We start from the raw sequence: 20,577 nt of genomic DNA on the forward strand, positions 1-20,577 counted from the left end.
TAAAATACTGTTCACTGTTATATATGTGAACAAACGACAATATCACGATTATCAAAAATTATTGAGGTCATGTTCATTTATTGTATGATAAATCGATATTGCAATTATTGTGACAGGCCTATATCAGACAGATATCGCGACACAGGACCTTGTCATAATACTGTTTAATAATGTTTAATTTATTTTAATCCTTCCACCCAAGGCAAAGCAAGACTAAAATGTAACAATGTATTATTTGCTTGCTTGATCCAGATCAACAGAACTAAAACTACAAGTATAATCACACTTAAAGTACTTGAAATAAAACCTGTGTGTGTGTGTGTGTGTGTGTGTCGTACCCAGTGTGTTGTGGACTCCGTCTGCCTCTTCTTTCACCGTCTCATCCAGCCTCTCCATGTTCTGCACCAAGAGAGCCACCACCTGGCCCTCCAGCTAATAAAGCAGACACACATTAATCACCTCGTAAACAAACAAACCAGCGACAGAAAACAAATCAAATCCACACTAACAAACAGCATTCAGCCATTCAGTCAGCTGATCACTTCAGGGCTTTACTCTCCTCCGCTCACTCACCTTCAATTATACGTATTGATAGATAGACAGACAGATAGATAGATGTAGAGGAGGACAAACAGACAGACAGACATACATCTAGTTAGTTAGTTTACCCCCTTACAAATACATTATCAGTCTAAAAACATTAGATTAAATTTGTATTTATTGGGTAAAATAAGTATTTGAACCTCAAGCATGCCTCAAGAACATAATACATTTATAAAAAAATTTTTAGAGAGGAGAGCTGAGGGCTATCCAACCCAAAAAAATTTTTAGTGCTGTCATTAGTCCCGCCTCCTCATACACTTCCATTTGAAATCAAAGAGAAAGGAAACAAGTTATTGTTGTGCGTTTTGATTTTCTTGATCACTAAAAAGGAGAGGAAAATAAGGCATTTAAAATCTGGGAGACATTTAGAGCCCTATTGTGCATCCTGCGAAAGACATGCAGCGATAAACTAACACTGCTTTTCCTTTAAATGCATAGGTCATTTTTCTCTTCCGAGACACGCAAAGCGCCACACTGTTAAGATCCCAACGCGCCAAAGTCAGAGCACACAAAGTCAGAGAATGACAACTGGCACACCGATTGGTTTATTTCACGTTACGCCCAAAACACACCCATAATTAATTAAGAGATTTACTACACGCTAGGGGTGTCACGATTTCGATATTTTATCGAAATCAATCGAAATTATGTCATGGTCTCGAGCCTCGAAGTCAAAAAGAGATTGACGCGCAGTGATGCAATGATGCATCGCGCTACGCAAATGACGCAGCACACTGAAGCCGCATTGTGACTGAGAGCAGCCCTTTCTCCAGAGAATGTTCTCTCAGATAAAGTTAATAATATATCTTTGTTAAAGAAAATAACTTGTCATTCTCAGGGGCCGAGTCTTATTTTTCATGTTTAACTGTTATAGTAGGTTAGAGTTCAGTTTGTTACACCTCTAATTGTTCTATTATTTTGTACATGACTGTTCCTGTATTTTTTTATTATTTATTTTATGTTGCACATTGCTGTTTTAATAGTGCACACTGCTGCTACCAAAAAAAGCCACTAGATGGCATTACATATACACTGCTCAAAAAAATAAAGGGAACACTCAAATAACACAATAAAACTCCAAGTAAATCAAACTTCTGTGAAATTAAATTGTCCACTTAGGAAGCAACACTGATTGACAATCAATTTCACCTGCTGTTGTGCAAATGGAATAGACAACAGGTGGAAATTATTGGCAATTAGCAAGACACACTCAATAAAGGAGTGGTTCTGCAGGTGGGGACCACAGACCACTTCTCAGAACCTATGCTGTCTGGCTGATGTTTTGGTCAGTTTTGAATGTTGGTGGTGCTTTCACACTCGTGGTAGCATGAGACGGACTCTACAACCCACACAAGTGGCTCAGGTAGTGAAGCTCATCCAGGATGGCACATCAATGCGAGCTGTGGCAAGAAGGTTTGCTGTGTCTGTCAGCGTAGTGTCTAGAGGCTGGAGGCGCTACCAGGAGACAGGCCAGTACACCAGGAGACGTGGAGGAGGCCGTAGGAGGGCAACAACCCAGCAGCAGGACCGCTACCTCCGCCTTTGTGCAAGAAGGAACAGGAGGAGCACTGCCAGAGCCCTGCAAAATGACCTCCAGCAAGCCACAAATGTGCATGTGTCTGCACAAACGGTTAGAAACCGACTCCATGAGGATGGTATGAGGGCCCGACGTCCACAGATGGGGGTTGTGCTCACAGCCCAACACCGTACAGGACGCTTGGCATTTGCCAGAGAACACCAGGATTGGCAAATTCGCCACTGGCGCCTTGTGCTCCTCACAGATGAAAGCAGGTTCACACAGAGCACATGACAGACGTGACAGAGTCTGGAGACGCCGTGGAGAGCGGTCTGCTGCCTGCAACATCCTTCAGCATGACCGGTTTGGCAGTGGGTCAGTAATGGTGTGGGGTGGCATTTCTTTGGAGGGCCGCACAGTCCTCCATGTGCTCACCAGAGGTAGCTTGACTGCCATTAGGTACCGAGATGAGATCCTCAGACCCCCTGTGAGACCATATGCTGGTGCGGTTGGCCCTGGGTTCCTCCTAATGCAGGACAATGCTAGACCTCATGTGGCTGGAGTGTGTCAGCAGTTCCTGCAAGATGAAGGCATTGAAGCTATGGACTGGCCCCACGTTCCCCAGACCTGAATCCGATTGAGCACATCTGGGACATCATGTCTCAGAGCAGATTACAGGCCGATAACTCACCTCTGAACGGTGAACGCTTAGCGATTAGCATCTATCTCTAATAATACTGCTCCAGCAGTATTAAAAGTGCTAAATTTAGAAAATACTGATCTCTGAACAGTGAAAAAGCTAGCTAGCTAAGCGGTTAGCATCTAGCTAATGCTATTTATTGCTGCTCCAGCCTCGGAGCGGCACGGCTCTAAAAGGAGTGTGTGTTTACTGCTCCTTACACCTGACGGGTAAAATTTAGATAATACTGATCTCTGAACAGTGAATAAGCTAGCTAATGCTATTTGCTGCTCCAGCCTCGGAGCTGCACGGCTCTGGACTCTGTATAGCACTGAAACTCTGTATAACGCTGCACGGAGTGTGTGTTTACTGCTCCTTACAACCTGACGAGTAAAATTTAGATAATACTGATCTCAGTGAATAAGCTAGCTAGCTTAGCGGTTAGCATCTAGCTAATGCTATTGCTGCTCAGCCTCGGAGCTGCACGGCTCTGGACTCTGTATAGCACTGAAACTCTCTATAACGCTGCACGGAGTGTGTGTTTACTGCTCCTTACAACCTGACGAGTAAAATCCATACAAAAGGCGCACCGTATTATAAGACGCACTGTCAATTTTTGTGAAAATTAAAAGTTTTTAAGTGCGCCTTATAGTCCGAAAAATACGGTAATTGTTTCTGTGATAATTTCCTTTAGAATACAACTGCAGGCTCTGCTGCACGTCCTCCAACCATGGGCCTGAAAAACGTTTGATTGCAAACACAGCATGAAATGCCACGACTAGTCCGAATCATAGCCTCATATACTGCCTCTGATATCTGAAATGACTCAATCCCTGCATTTCTAAATGTCAGTACACACACAAACACACACAAACATAAAAAAATCACAAAGCAGAAAGAAAACTGATCAATACCTAATGTTCAATAGCGCTGCTATTCAGCACTCTATTGAATCATGTTGGATATTTTTCCTGCTTGGTGACATTTAGTGTTTTTCACCTAATTCTGCGTGTTTCTGTTCGCAGCTCTCAGTTTGGAATAGCTTGTTTTTAAGACATTTTAGCATCCTTATGAGTCAATTGCACACAGCAATCAACAATCAGACCTTATGATTATTGAAAAAAAAAAATTTCTCTATGGAAAAGTTGATATTTATTTCAAGTTAAATTAAACTTTCTTCTTCCCTAAATCTGAAAAAAGTACCTTAAATTAGTGTTAGGGATGCACATAATATTACACAACATTTATTATTTGTCAGAAAAGAGAGAGAAAAAAAACATATCATATATTGAATTGTGAGTGTGGACAAGGGCTGCACGATATTAGAAAAATTTGACATTGCAATGTTTTTTTGACGATATATATTGTGATATTAAACAGTGCAGAACCCGTAAAGTCACCAGCCCCGCCCCCACCTGCGTCTCGTGTCAGAGATCAACGACCAACTAAGAGCTGAGTCAACGCTTTAGAGTCAGCCGATCACTCAAAACCCAAGGAAAACAGCAAAACAACAATATTCGCCCCTTTAATCAGGCATTTAAATTGCCTTTTTAAAAGGTTAATTAAAAGTGTGAATTCAGCTGTAACTGGAAATACCTGCACAAAACTGTGATGGACTAAGGTGCACAGCTTTCAACACATGCGTTTACAAGCATGTGCCCAACCATGTGGATGGAGACCATAAAGTTCCTCAAAGCATCCAAACATAGCACAGATAACATGTTAATTCACAAAATACGATTTTAAATATCTCCCAGCTTTGAAATGCCTTATATTACTGCTTTTGTCTGTTTTTCAGCGATCAAGTGAATCAAAACACCAAACAATGACGCTTTGATTTCAAACAGGAGCTCGCATGGGGAGGGTGGGAGGCGGATGGTGTCAAAGACATTTTTTTTTTTTTTATATTGCAGTGTTTCTCACAGGATGTAGTCGGCAGTGTAGGCTAGGGGTGTGCCATATCGTATCATACGCAATAATATCGTTAAAGTTTTTTATACCCTAAAATATCGTGCCATATCACCCATCCCATTTCCCATTATATATCTACTAGACAGAGATTGTTTCTTATATATTAGATTATAGATTATATATTTTATTTTACTTTAATCCTGGATATATGGAGATATGCTGTTACAAATCTGATAAAATTCTTGTATTTTTTTTATCTCTCACTTAGGGGTGTAAGTATTATATTGTATGTACTAATAAATATATATATATATATATATATATATTTTTTTTTTTTTTTTCTTGCAGTGCAGTAGTGTATTTTTAATTTTTATTTTTTTTTTCCAAGTGTTTTGTCATATCACCAAGAGTATCGTTACCTTGAAAAATACCATGAAATATCGTGATATTATTTTACGGCCATATCGCCCACGCCTAGTGTAGGCAAACCTATACTGTGCTGTATTAAAAACAGGGACTTTGTCACCAACTGTAAAGCATGGTGGTGGTAGTGTTATTGTTTAAGGATGGTTTGCTGCATCAAGACCTGAAAGCCTATTGCTACTACTTGATTCTGCTCTTTAGCCAGGTTTTCATTTAATAAGTATTTTAAAAATGTTACACACAATAATGAATAAGTCTTATATCAATCCATTAAAAGTTAAGCAAATAAACTTTACGTGACATGGGCTACCATGACTAGGAGCAGCACTGATAAAAACAAAATGGAGAGATTTAATTTGAGGGTTGACAGCATTGCTTAAGCTTGGAACTCGGTCTGCAGGGGCAATGGCCCAACATTTTTCTGTTATTGGTGGAGACGACCACCTTAGCACTCACCTACACTGACAGACCAAAAGTCATAGGATAGCAATATGCAAATTAATCTAGATGTGTTACTTCAGGGGCACAGCTAGAGAACACCCACACCTGCAAATTATCAGAGGTCAAGCAAGGCCTTACAGTTGCCTTATGGGACACAACACTAGTTCCTGCCCCATGACAATTGGCATGTCAGTGTATTCTGGTAGCACAGTGAAATAAACCAGCATAAATTACTGTGAAACGGTAGCTTTAACAGAAGAAAAGTGCTTTTCTTACCAGTGCATCGATGAGGACTTCAGCTCCCTCCTCGCTCTCGTGTAGAGTGTCTATGTCTGTGAGCTCCTGCAGCAGATCCACCACTGCAATAGCAATATGTGCTACAAGTTAAGGAGCAAAACTGGGAAATGCAACTGTAGGCCTCTTCTGCCACAGCTTTGATCAGTGTGTACAACTCAACCTTTAGAAAAAAAAAACTATTATATTCATGGTAGAACTGCAGGATGGAAACAAATGCTAAACAAACATAAAAATACAAATGCCTGCCAGGCAGCACCTACAGGATGCTTTTGGGTTCTGGAACAGTGTGTTCTGGACAGACAAATCAAAATGTTTGGCTATTATAGCTAGAGAAAACAATGCTTTTCAAATGTAGAACTACCATCTGTTAAGCATGGGGGTGGTTGTAGGGTGGTTTGGGGATGCTTTGCTAGATTTAGACCTGAAAGCCTTACTACATTTGAGGAAACAGTTCTGGCCACTGTATCAAAGAATTCTTAAAGAATCCATCTGTTCGTCTGTTGAGCCTGGGTGCAGTTTTACTCAATGTCCTAAAAATGCGTCGAACCCAGGCGAAATTCGGTTCGCATTCACAGATGTAAGTGAGCTGTATCTGTGTGAAATGTGAACGAATCTGTCCCTGAAGCGCCTCACACGCCTCACAGGGCTCTGTAAAACGCTGAATCAACCAGAGATACGATTTAAACCTACAGTTACTTACACAAGATAGCCAATGCTAACTAGCTGTGTAAACAGAAGCTGTAAGGGAGGCTGAGAAACAGTTTCATAAGCAGCATGCATATACAACTCAGAGAGACCTATAGTATTTCACAAAGAACAAGAAAAAGTAGATTTTAGCAGCATGAGACCTTTAATGAGGTCCAGTAACCTGCATGCTCTGCACACTCTGATGCACTATTCCAAATAGACAGTGCTCATCCACAAACTGCTATCCCAAGAGCTTGCCTTGAAGACACAAATACTATACCATGGCCAGCCACATGGTCAGACCTATCTCTGATTAAAAATATGTTTAATGCTACAGTATGCACCACCATCAACACTGTGCTCCTTCTGCTAAATCTGAAGGAACTGTTTGAATATTTGAGCTGTGTGGAATGGATGGATTATCTCAGGACACCAATAGGAACCTCCACAACTCCATACACTATTTCTGTACAGGTGCTGGTCAACGAATTAGAATAATTTGAAATAGTGCAATCATGAAATTCTTTGAATGCATTTTTTGTGCAGAAAGCAAATCAGGTGTTCACCGCACCTGTCCTACTCGTTAGACTAATCACAACTCGTTACCTGGAAAAAAAATTTGCTCAGCTGAGCTTTCCAAAAGGCCCATTTAGGCCATTTAACTGTGACACTGTTGTTTTATTGAATTAGAATAATGGAGAAACCGTTTCATTGAATTAGAATAAATGCTCGAATTTTTGTTTTCTGTGAAGAGTGTTCACTGTGCAGTATAAAGTCAGGGTTGAGTAGAATTTAAAAGTTGTAAAATCAATCATGGGTAAGCAGCGCGACCTCTCAACCGGAATAGTGGCTCAAATTCAAGCCCTTCGCCAACAAGGCTTGACCCAAACTAAAATTGCTGAGCAGCTCGGCATCAGCCAGTCTTCCGTCTGCAAAGCTCTCAAGAAAAACTGCAGCAAGCGCACCAACTGTTCCGGCATCCGAAAAACTTCTGCTCGCGACAACAAGCAGCTGAGAAAGATCGCAGTCAGCAACCGGTTCAAGTCCACTTCCGAGCTCGCCGACTTGTGGAACAAGCAGACCGGCGCTGACGTCTCCAGATCAACCACTTACCGTCGTCTGCACGAACTCGGCTTCAAATCTCGCGTTCCAGCAGTAAAACCGATGCTGAACAAGAAACAAATGGAGAAACGGCTGAAGTGGGCCAAAGAACACGGCGAGTGGACTGCTGAAGACTGGCAGAAAGTGGTCTTCAGTGACGAATCACGCTTCTGCATCTCCTTCGGTGACCAAGGTCCTCGTGTCTGGCGTCGTGGTGGCGAAACCTACAACCACGAGTGCGTGAAAAGATCCGTCAAGTTTCCCCAGAGCGTTATGGTCTGGGGATGCATGTCCGCTCGAGGTGTAGGGAAACTCTGCTTCCTCAAGAAGACTGTCAATGCTGCCGTATATCAAGATGTTCTGGAAACGTTCCTGATTCCGACTGTTGAGGAACAGTTCGGCGAAGAAGACTTCATATTTCAACAGGATCTTGCACCGGCTCATGCGGCAAAGTCGACCAAAGATTGGTTCACTAAAAAACAGCTTGAAGTTTTGGCATGGCCGGCCAACTCGCCTGACCTCAATGTCATTGAAAACCTTTGGGCCATCGTCAAGCGGAAAATTCGCGACAGAAAGCCTACTACGCTGGACCAACTGAAGCAAAACATCGCCACTGCCTGGGAAGCTGTGAGTGCGGAAACTTGCGACAAGCTGGTCAAATCGATGCCGCGGAGACTTCAGGCAGTCATACAAGCCAAGGGGGCAGCCACAAAATACTGAGAAAGTGATGATTGTAATTATAATAAAAATTATTCTAATTCAATGAAACGGTTTCTCCATTATTCTAATTCAATAAAACAACAGTGTCACAGTTAAATGGCCTAAATGGGCCTTTTGGAAAGCTCAGCTGAGCAAATTTTTTTCCAGGTAACGAGTTCTGTGATTATTCTAACGAGTAGGACAGGTACGGTGAACACCTGATTTGCTTTCTGCACAAAAAATGCATTCAAAGAATTTCATGATTGCACTATTTCAAATTATTCTAATTCGTTGACCAGCACCTGTATGTGTAGCTCAATAAAACCTGCCTACAGCAGTTTACAAATTTCTTTATTTATTGTTCCTGTTAACCTTTACCTTTTTTTCTAAATTTAAAAAAAAAAAAAAAAAACATCAGTCTGAATAAGAAAAATCCACACTTTCAGTCTGTACTGCTGCAACACACTTGACCTTGACAGGAATAAAATCCCTGCAACCAGGAACTGAACTGATCTAAACTGAATGTTCTGCTGCACTGAAATCAATACAGATTAGTGATCCAGTCTGCTGTTAAACATGTAGATAACAGCACAATTACTCCTACGTCAAATCAGCGCCATTAACTGAGTAGTGTTCACTATTTCACTCCATTCTATTGAACTGTTAAAGTGAGAGGATATCAGTGTTGTCGTGGCTCAGAAGCCCCAGCAGAGAATGGACGGCGTTCAGCTCCACTAGCAGGTGGTACAGCTCCGGAATGGTGGCGATCACGTGCATCTCCTGTATGATGTCATTCAGGTCCAGCTCCGCCTCCATAAACCTGTTCATGACCACAAAAATAAAGGTAAGGAAATGGACATAAATTAATATTTCTCACAGTTTTAAAAATTCTGGTTTTCGAAAAACACAAGAATCTACAGGAATGCATTGAGTTGCTTTGTTAGAATGTTAGCTTGTGTGCTAATCTGATGCTAACATCTTAGCTTGTGGCTACAGCTAGACATTAGGACACTAAAGCATAGCTCTTGTTGTGCATTTATAAAACATATTGCATGCATTATTGAGCCAAATAGAATAAACTATTCAGGAAGTGTGTTTTTTTTTTTTTCAATCAGGGATTTAAATTATTAGATGCATCAAATATAACGCAACCAAGACTATTTGACTATTGTAAGTCGCTTTGGACAAAAGCGTCTGCCAAATGTAATGTAATGTAATGTAATGTAAGATTATTGAGAGACCAAAATACTTGGACGCAAATGGTTTAAATTGTTCTATACATTACTGGAGTAATTCTTTTTCACTTGATTTTTACTTCTACTACTCACATTTTTACACAACTATCTGAGCTTTCTACTCCAAATTTTTCAAAATGGCCTTGTTACTACTATTTAATTTCAGCTTGTTTTCATTCCAGCTTCTCATCGTTAAATAAAAAAACTCTCTCTTCATCCAGAGGTTTATTCATCACACCTGCACATAACGTCACACCCCCACTCTAGCAAGAACATAGCAGCTGTATGTAGTCTAGTATTAAAATGATACATGCAGAGACTCAAGAGAACTCAAACTTTTGAAATGTCCTGACTTCGTCAAGCTTCTTTAATATATTTACATTCTACTAAAATGCATTCATTTTCAGTGGGCATATATTGAGCTGAAACAGGGAGTCTAGAGCATTCCCAATTTATCAACATTAACATTTTAATATAAGATTATAGTTATTATGGCTTTTAGAAAATGTGTTTTGGGGAGGAGAAGTAGTGCACTGTAGGACCCTGTGACTTGGCCTAAGCTTTTTTCTTAATGTCATTTTTTCCCCCTTACATTACTCTTACTTTTATACTTTAAATAGTTTTAAAACCAGTACTACTTTATACTTACACTTGAGTAAAAAGCTTGATTTGATACTTCAACCTAAAAAAAAGAAGTATTTTAAACCCTACTATCTATACCTCTACCTGAGTAATGAACGTGAATAATCCAAACACCTTTGATTCTAATTTCATATTGTACTTGGTTAATTTGTCTGCTGGACATTTTCAGTGTTGAAGAAACAGTTTAAATTGTAGAGTTGTAATTGCTTAATTTATGTCATGGTAAAATGCTAAATAAATGGTAAATTGGACTAATTGAATTAGTTCTAAGTAGCTTAGTCTCTCCCCATTCATAGAGATCAGAACCTAGTCTTGAGTAAAAGGAAATAACTGCCCACAGCATTACAAATATTACCACCAAGTGAACAGACTTGCCTATAAGAACTCTGCTACACTTCCTCCAATAGATTTTGTACAGATATTCAAATAGTTCAACTATTCTCAACAGTGTTACAGTTAATATTAGTACTAGGGTAAGTGTTAGGTATTTCATCATTTAATTCAATGTAATGTAAATGTAAATTAAGTATCTACAAAATAGCAAGTACTACTGTACTTGTATTAAGTGTATTAACTTTACAAAATGTAGATTTTTAAATTTTGTCTTTTATTTTTATTATTTCTGTGCATTTATTTTTTGCTGCATAATAAAATTGGAAATTCTTATTAAATAATATTAAATAATACATTCAAAAGTTTACATCTGCCTTGTAGCTCCGATTTTAGTATATTTGGTAGTTTAGTATAATTAGTAGTTAACAAAATTTGTATTTCAATCAAATATAAAATTATTCACAAATACACATGAATTACTATTACGTACCGGTACTTAGAATAAATAATTTATTTTTTAATGTTTCACGAGTAAGAGTAAATTATATTAAAAAAAGCTTCAGAAAGTTATAGTGATATACAGAGGTTAAGTGTGTGTGTGTGTGTTTCCTCTTAACTCACTTTTCTGGGTTGTCTGGAAATTTAATCCTGAGTTCTTGGTTTTTGTATGACCTTTTCTCAAAGGTCAGGATCATTTTTTTCACCATGGCCTCGTCCACCAGCTCTCCCTGTTAAAAAACAAAAAGTTCTGGCCTTCAGCTCCTGGCATTTTCATACAGAGCTAAACATCTTCATCTCCATCTGCTTCTGTTTCATACTTTCTGTCATCATCAACTGTAAAGTTACAAAACAGCCAATTTAATGTTTACTGTAATCAGCAATTCAGTTCATTTGTTTCTAGATAATAGAACATCATACAGCATCAGAAACCAAACAAACAATTCTGTATCTAGCAAACCTGTAGATTAAACCCTATTTATAAACAGACATAAAAAGGAATCCAGAGGGAGTGTGTTATACTCGTTCTGTTGCAGGACACTAAGAGACATATTCTTGCAGAGAGACAGAATTTGACAACACCTGAAAAGGTAACTTGTAACTTGACAGAAAACTAAAAAACAATTAATGTAAAGTAGGGCTGGTTGATGTTGCAATATTGCGTATTTTTCGCACTATAAGGTGTACTTAAAATCCTTTCATTTTCCCAAAAATCGGCAGTGCGCTTTTTAATGTACTGTGTCTTATGTATAAAATCTACCAGGTTGTAAGGAGCAGTAAAGCCACTCTGCTGAACCGTGCTAAGCACTAGCCCTTTTGTCATTCTGAGGTGAGTAATATCGACCTCTAGCCTGTTGCTAACACCGGCTTACTCTGCTGGAGCAGCATCAGCATTAACCAGACCAAGCACTAGCTCTTACGCTGTTCAGAGGCGAGTCTATCGTACTGTAGTCTGTACGTTTACCATGTTAAAACAAGCAACGTGGGACTAAATATAACTTTCTTGTATTTTAGTTAATGAAACGTGCAAAATATAGGTCTGTCACAATCATTTTTTGTGGACGATATATCATTCAAGAAATTATTAAGATAAACAATATTACTCTCCTTTTAAGACCATTTAATGGCCACTAATATAATGATAATATAATAGCATAACAAAACATTATACTCTTTTAAAGACAACAACATTTAAATTAATCATAGCTGGGAAAAATATTTTTTTTTCACCTGTTTCAGTCAACACTGTGTGTGCGGAGTACTGTTCACTATTAAATATGTAAACAAACAAACAAACAAATAACCACAAAAGATAATATCCCGATTATTATATTATATTATATTATATATTATTTAGGTCATGTACATCCATTGTGTGATAATTTAATAATGTAACTATCGTGATAGGCTCAGTTAAATCTAAAAAAAAAACTTAACATAAGCAATTGTCCATCTACTGAGATTCCCTCTGAGAGCAATCCTCATAATCCCATTTTAAAATTGTGCAAAATGAGTCAACTACTTTCAACCAGTACCTCTGGGTCAACCTCATCCTGGTCCATAAGCTTCTCCAGGATCTTCTCTTTGTCTTCCAAATCTTCATCCTCAGGTTCCCCCATTGCTGTGTACCTCAGAGCTTCTCGGCTGGATGTTTTCTGTTTGGCCCGAGGTTCATCGCCGCCATCTTCTTCCTTGGGTCGCTTTGCTCCTCGGTCAGGCTGTAAATGAGGAGAACACAAGGTGAATGAAGTTATATAGGACAAGGAATAACTGTTAATAGAATAACTGGTAATAATGATCATTTTATCAAGATTCTGGTCACAATATTTGTAAAACATAATTAGCATTTGTTATGGCATAAGCTTTTTAAACAAAAATATTAGCCTTTCACAGTGGTGCTTGAAGTTCAAACTTAGAGATTTCTGCATAAACTTGACCTAAAGCATCATAAGATCAGACACAAATTTACTAAGTACATGAGAAGAACCAAATCAAAGATATGAGACAAAACAGAACGCTTCCAATTAAGAAAATTCAATTCAATATTAAACATCTCTGAGTGTCAATAGTGTGTAATCCTTAAGAAAAAACAGATCATTCAAAATTAGAGTCAGGAGTTTCCAATCAATGGTATGATTAATCAAGTGTGAGTGGTAGGAGCCAGTTTTTGGTAAAAAAAAAAAAAAAAAACGTGAATCTATCAAAGTTTGAGCTTCACAACACCAAAAGATTTCTAAGGAGCACACGAAAAAGGTTGTTTAGGGCTGCATGATATTGGGAAAAAATATATATTTATCACACTACTGCAATATATCTATACTGCAATATTAAATACAAGATCACCAGATTTCTACAAATGTCATTGAATCAGCATATAACACATAAAAGCATTTCATGTATTTAAAATAAAAGGCACTTGGAGTAATCAAATACAATCTGAAAAAATGCAATTAAACTTTAAAACAGTGCTGAATTTACTTTTGGATTAAGAAAGGTGTGGCATGATTAAATTTGCCTTAAGTAACCTTGCTTATTTTTTCAGTTCCGGATTTCTTCTTTTTTTATTATTATTATTATTTCCTCCTTTTTTCTCTTTATATTTGAAATCCATTAAACATTCGGTTTTGTGATTAAGTCCCTGTTTCATGCATTGCAAAAATCAGAGTGTCCCTACATTGCAGGTCCTGCAATATAACTATTTAGCTTGTGCACACTGCAAAGATGATACTCAAACAATATAGTGTGCAGCCCTGAGGTTGTTGATGCTCATCAGGCTAGTAAAGATACTAAATTCATCTCTAAACTGAGAGGACACCACCACTCCACAGAGAGACAGATCCCCAGACGTGATCCACCAGCAAACACCCAGGCATGCAATAGTCTGTGCAATCACAAAGAAACCCAAAAGAACATCTTAAGCAACTAAAGGCCTTTTTGCACACTGGCTAATGTAAAAACTTATGAGTCCACCATCAAGCCACTAAACAACAAAGGTGAGCATGAAGGCAGCTCGAAAACCTTCTCAATAAATCTTTAAAATAGCAAGAGTGAATCATGAAAACCATCACGGACCATCACTAAATTTTGCATTTTATTTAGAAATCATTGGACCAGCGGCTGGAGGAAAAGTGGAGAGACACACAGTCCAAAGTGCTTGAGGTCTAGTGTGAAGTTTCTATAATCAGTGATGGTTTGGATAGACATGTATGCTGGTGTTGATCCACGGTGTTTTATCAAGTCTAAAGTCAGTGCAGAGTTTTCCAGTTGCTGACAACTTTTATGGAGATGAGGATTTCATTTTCCAGCAGGACTTGGCACACTGCCCACAGTGCCAAAAGTACCTATTGGTCTTATATATATATATAATATTCTAACGCTTATAATGTATCAGTCTGTGTGTAATACATCTATATAATATAATATAGAGTTTCACATTCTGAACTGAATTACTGAAATAAAGTAACTTTTCAATTATCTCAATTTTTTTAAGATGCACCTGTATGACTGCTCTTTACACAGTTGCAAGACAAAGTATTGGAACCGTTTGAAATGTCTTGGATTTCTGCATAAATTTGTCATAAAATGCGATCTGGTCTTCATCCAAGTCAAAGGTAGACAAATATAATGTGCCTAAAATAATAACACACAAACAAACTATGATCTTGGACACACTCATTCAACACTCAAAGTGATAGCAGAAAAACCAAGCGAATCTTTGGAATCAATAGCTGGTATTTTAGTAGTCACAGTCCCAAACAGTCTGCATTTGTAAATTGTTTGCCTTATTGTAGATCTGAGAATTTCTTCAGCCTCTGAATTCTCTTCCTAATCCTTTCCAGCTTTTGGTAAATCAACAACTTTTGATTTCAGATCCTTGATACGCGTATCTTTTTGTGCAGAGTTTTTTTTTCCCCAGTCAACTTAGCTTCAGTAAGTTACACACCTCCAAACAAGCAAGACGCCAGGTATGCTAGCACTTGACTCTGACTAGGTAAGTTAGCTTCTTTGAGGTCAACACAAGGGTTCAGATACTTTTTCTTGCCACTGTAGTTTGGTAACATAACCTATTTAAGCTGTGTGTGTGTGTGTGTGTGTGTGTGTGTGTGTGTGTGTGTGTGTGTGTGTGTGTGTGTGTAAACCGACTGTAGCTCTCTCTGTATTAGTAAGTTAATAAGAGCTCCTAAGAGAAGCTAAATTGACAAACTAAAGGGTTGTATGAACGCTATTAGATAAACACATACAGCTTATTAATATTATAGCATTTTTCTAAGCAAGGGACTCTTGTAAAAACAGTGCCAGGAGGGGTTTAAAGCACAGTAACAGCAGTAATCAGGAGCTGCACCGGTCTGTTAGCTAGTTAGCTAAGCTAACTAACATGCTCGAGCTGCTGCTGATGTTGTTGTTGCCGGGTGATGCTAACTCACTCACTCCACAGCTATTTTATCATTTAACACAAAACTAAAGGAGTTAAAGCCGTAAATACCTGGTAATTCAGCAGCTCTCCAACATCCATACTGCACACACGCCTCCTCTACTCCAATAGAAATCCTGTTTTAAGGGTAAATATCCCCACACTGCCCGTTTACCGCAAAACTTCTGTGTTCTCGCTCAGTGTCGCTGATCCGGAGCGGCTTCCCGAACATACCGCCCCCTACAGCCCCGGAGAGAAAACAGAAAACACACACACACACACACTATTTATTGATTGCTGCATTTCTACATTTAATTATTTATATTTTTCTGCATCTATTTATTTATTCCTTTATTTATTTTAACATTTATTTATTTATTCCTTTATTTATTTTTTAACATTTATTTATTTATTAAAACATTTATTTCAACATTTATTTATTTATTTTAACATTTATTTATTTTTAATTTATTTACACATTTCTCCATATATTCTACTCTAACGTTAGAATAGTTAGAAGCCGGTTGCTTCTGTCTGTATGACCAGTTGACCAATCCTGCTTTAGAGCGAGGATAGGACCGCCTACCTAATTAACATACAAGTGCAGAAATAATAAAAGAAGAAATGTGAAAATAAATAAATAAATAAAAAACATAAAGAAATGTGGGAATTAATCAATGAATACATAAAGAAATGTGGAAATAAATAAATGCCTAAATAAATAAATGCAGAAACAGCCTCAAATAAAGGTTTATGCATAGAAATATGAAAAATTATTGATATGAAATATTAATGATATCATTTTTAGTGTGTACTTTTTTAATGACAAAATGTATTTATAAAATAATTTATTTATGTATACAATTATGTATGCATGCATTTATTTATTTATTTATATATTTATTCATTTTTATGGGCATTTATTTATTTTGTAAATAATATTAATTTCATAAAATTTTTCATTGTCTTCATTATGTCCACCCTATTGTGGTAAAATGTCAAAATAAATTAAGGGTGCTTTTGGATCTACCTTGTTTGGTCCAAATTCAGCACAACACCTAACAAAGCGAATCAAAAAACAAGTCTTCAAACAAGTTAATATGAGGTATGGAGATGACGCCTGCAGATAACGACACAAAAGTTATTTTATTCACTGTTCACTAAACTGTGGTGTGAAACCAGAACTCACCAGACCAAATATACACAATAGATGACAAGACATGAATCTTTGTGCAGACTCTGGTCCAGAAGCCCCAAAATTATTTTAGAAATAAGACTCTATCTTTAAAACAGAACAAAGTAATCATTAACAATTCAACATACTCTACTTTCACTTAAACTGTTCACCTTGTCAATTTGAGTGGATGCATGTATGACTGGAAATGTAGTCTGAAGTCTTATAAATAGAATAAATAGTCAAAAGAATTAAACACAGTTGGTTCTGATAAAGAAACACATTTCTTTGTTATGCCAGTATATAACACAGTTGGTTGCCATAAAAAAAACTCTATTTAAGGAAGTGTTCAAATATGAATGACACATATTTGAGTGTGTTTTCAGTGGCTGAGTTAATGCTGGTATTCAGATTGAGAGATGATGAGAGGAGTATGTACGATGCACAGTGAGGGGGGGGGGGGGTTCATGGATGCAGGCGCATCCTTGAAGGACCTACAGAGAGGATTGTAGCACATCTGCATGCGTGTTAGAGAGTCAGATTGAGGATTCAGAGCAGGCTGGTGTTTTGAGTCAAGAAGAAGATTACCTCTTGTTGTGTCACGTCGTGGATTTAAAGATGTACTCGCACTAAACAATCCATGCAATGCCTGGGCACGGTTACCTCTCAAAGCACGGCTCGTTTTACTACTTCACAGTACGCATGCAGTGTAAGCACTACCCGTGCCCAAGCATGGACCAATATGATGTCAGTGATGTGACGTTCCTATAAACAAACATGGCTCTGTTGTCCCAAATTCAGCACCCCCGCCTGGAAAAGCGCCCCCTCTCGGGCGCTTTGTCGCTTTGTATGTAAGCATGACTGAGATAACTGTGATTTTTGGTGTGTATTTCTAAATAAGTTGAAGTGTATTATCTCCACTTTAATCAAGAAGACAGTGCAGTGTGTACATGCTCCCGAGAGAGGGTGCTTTTCATGGCAGGGGTGCACAATTTTCACATCACCGGCAAGCCCACTAAGCAGTGAGAGATGACGTAAGCGTGCTCGGGCACGGATTGTTTAAACACAGTTTGAGTGCAGGCCAGTGGGGGAGTGGGGAGGGGGCAGAACCGTGCTCCAGCACAAATCAACCATGCTTAGTGTGAGTACACCCTAAGATTGCCATCCAACAGCACATTACACAATATTGTGCACATTTAATCACCATGGAAACATGCCCACATGTAGATGTTGGACAGTGCTATGTTTACAAATGATTTAATGAGACACAAACAGATATAAATGTTTATATACTTTATAATACTACTGCTTTTACTACTGTTAATGTGCGTGGCAGCCATCTTGGATTCTGAACTCAGGGTTGGTGACTCTGAGGAAGATATGAAAAGTGTGTAAAAGATGTTTTTATTTTTTTAAGGAAAAAATCTATCCAAACTAACCTGACCCTAAATGAAAATATTTGCCCCCTAAACCTATTAACTTGATTGTGCCACAAAGCAGCCAGGATCATTGCACTACCACCACCATGTTTTATGTTCAGTGTGATGTTCTTTTTCTGAAATTATGTGTTATTTTTACACAAGATGTTACAGGACACACGTCTTCCAAAGGGTTCTGTTTTGTCTCATCAACAGAATGTTTTCTGAAAGTCCTGGGAATCATCAATAAAATAGCTGTTGAAATTTGAGGTTAGCATAGCTAGCTACTTTTTAATTCACTTTAAATACAGTATGACCAGAAACCATTTAATATTCTAACACAAACGCAGAAGAAACAAACTCTGAAAGGTAGGCATGCAGGAATAAGCTGGATTCCATCATAACATCATATAAGTAGTGGGCAGTTAGTATTTTGGCTGCACTCTGTAAAAGTATCAAGCACTTGGGCAGTTCCTGGACCAGCTGTTTTTTGTTGGCTACATGCTTCTATTGTCACACCATGGTAACTTGTGGTCAATGACAATAAAATAAACCAGGCAAGGTATGACCAGCAAGGTTTGTGTTTGTAATAAAGTGGACAGTGAGAACACAACGCTGTCCGTCTCTAAAAGCTCATGAATGGCACACTCAGCAGCGTAATGAAGGTCATTCTTTGTGAGAAGTGAAGCTAATTGTCCATAACGGAGTGTCTCCATCGGTGTGGGTTTCCTGAGTAACAGTAGGAGGGTTGTTAACGGCGCTGTAATGACCCTGCTGTTGTAGGGAGGACGCAACAGCTCCACTACAGCCGTTAAGAGCTCACGGGAGGTCATGCAAATCTTGATGAATGTGACTCCAGGGTTGGTACATAAAACAATGGCAACATAAACAAAGCTGTATAAATGCAAATCTGCCTGATCAAACTTATGTATATATTTCAGCATTAAAAATCCAAAAGAGTGATCAAATACAGGCAGAGTTGGGGGCTCCAAGTGGTTCAGCGGGCTAAGCGCTGCCACTATGATCAGGAGATCGCAGATTCGAATCCTGTTCATGCAGCTTCCCAACGGTGTCGGAGGGAGCACAACTGGCTTTGCTCTCTCTGGATCAGTAGATGGCTCTCTCTCCCCTCATCATTCCAAAGGGTGATGTCGATCAGCACAAGGTGTCTGTAAGCTCATGTATCAGAACCGCTGTGCTTTCCTCTGAGTGCGCTGTAATGCTACTCAGCAATGCAATGAGTGGGTTGGGTAGTGGTCCAATTAAAATGGGGAGAAAATGGGAAAAAAGTATAAAAATTATACAAATACAGGCAGAGTTGGCAACGTGAGGAGAACATACAAAAATAGGGACATACCAAAGTGTAGTTAGACAGTTTAGGTAGATACACGGAAAAACAAGGTCATACATGGAAAACTGAAACAACAGGTAGGAGAAATGCTTTGTAATGTTGGACAAAACCAGAATAATACTCTTTGACACACAAAAGAGACAAGGGGCTATGTATAGTGCTAAAGATAGGTGCAAACAATTAGAAAACAGGTGATGTGCATCTGGGGAGAGTGGTCATGTGATTGTGACTGTGTGTGTGATCAGAGTACGGTGCATTCTGGGAAAAGGAGTCCATTGGAGAGAGTTAGGAGAGTTAAGAACATTGTCCTGCTGAAATATGAAAGATGGAATGGCAGGAAACACATGCACATATCGCTAAGATGTTAGTTCTCCTCATATCACTACTAGAGGTGACTGAGAGCATCATAGAGGGATGTCATCATCGCAGTCAATGAACTTTCACCAGGAGGTACACTTCCCAAAAGTAGTATCTTTTTCATAGAAAAGAGGGGGGAGCACTTTACAGATTTCTTTTTTTTTTTGCTATTTTGTCATACTTACATTTTTCAGATTATCAAACAAACTTCAGACAAATATAACCTAACTACCGTAAATACAAAATTCAGTTTTTAAATGATAATTTCATTTATTAAGGGAATTAACTGTGATCATTAACTGTGATTAACTGTGATGCCACATCCAGACTAAATTACTGCCAGACCTGTAGAATTAAGAAATTACTTAAATAGAACCTGTCTGACAACATGAAGCAGCTAAAAGATTTCAAAAAGTCACATATTCTGCCGAAATCTGAGGAAATTCAAAAACAGAAGAGAAAACAAAGTCATTGACATCTATCAGTGTGGGAAAGGTTACATTTCTAAGTAATTTATAAGACTTTGGGACTCCAGCAGGCCAGAGTGAGAGCTATTATTTGTAAATGAAGAAAATATGGAACACTGGTGAACCTTCCCAGAAGTGACCAGCCTACTGAAATTACTCCAAAAGGGCATGGACAGCTCACCCATGAGGTCATAAAAGAACACAGAGCAACATCTAAAGAACTGCAGGCCTCACTTGCCTCAGTTAAAGTCAGTGTTGGAAAACAATAAATGAAGGTTTGGATTTCCTCCACAGTGATGTTAAAGACTTGTTACCAGATATCTGTAAAGCTTGA

At 38.4% G+C, this 20,577-nt stretch overlaps 1 protein-coding gene across 1 annotated transcript in view; it reads right to left on the reverse strand.

Moving 5' to 3' along the window:
- ctnnbl1 (catenin, beta like 1) overlaps positions 1–15,709 on the reverse strand; it is a 107,029-nt gene extending 91,320 nt beyond the window's left edge. The window contains exons 1-6 of the mRNA XM_049462716.1: positions 15,549–15,709; positions 12,601–12,783; positions 11,189–11,295; positions 9,034–9,177; positions 5,850–5,943; positions 339–432 (exon numbers count right to left, since the gene is read on the reverse strand). Of these exons, the coding sequence (XP_049318673.1) occupies positions 339–432; positions 5,850–5,943; positions 9,034–9,177; positions 11,189–11,295; positions 12,601–12,783; positions 15,549–15,578 (652 nt within the window). The 5' untranslated portion in view covers positions 15,579–15,709. The remainder of the gene's footprint in view (positions 1–338; positions 433–5,849; positions 5,944–9,033; positions 9,178–11,188; positions 11,296–12,600; positions 12,784–15,548) is intronic.
- Between the last annotated feature and the right edge of the window lie 4,868 nt (positions 15,710–20,577).

This window comes from Astyanax mexicanus, chromosome 13, assembly GCF_023375975.1.
Source record: "Astyanax mexicanus isolate ESR-SI-001 chromosome 13, AstMex3_surface, whole genome shotgun sequence".
In the NCBI taxonomy this organism is placed as follows: domain Eukaryota; kingdom Metazoa; phylum Chordata; class Actinopteri; order Characiformes; family Acestrorhamphidae; genus Astyanax; species Astyanax mexicanus.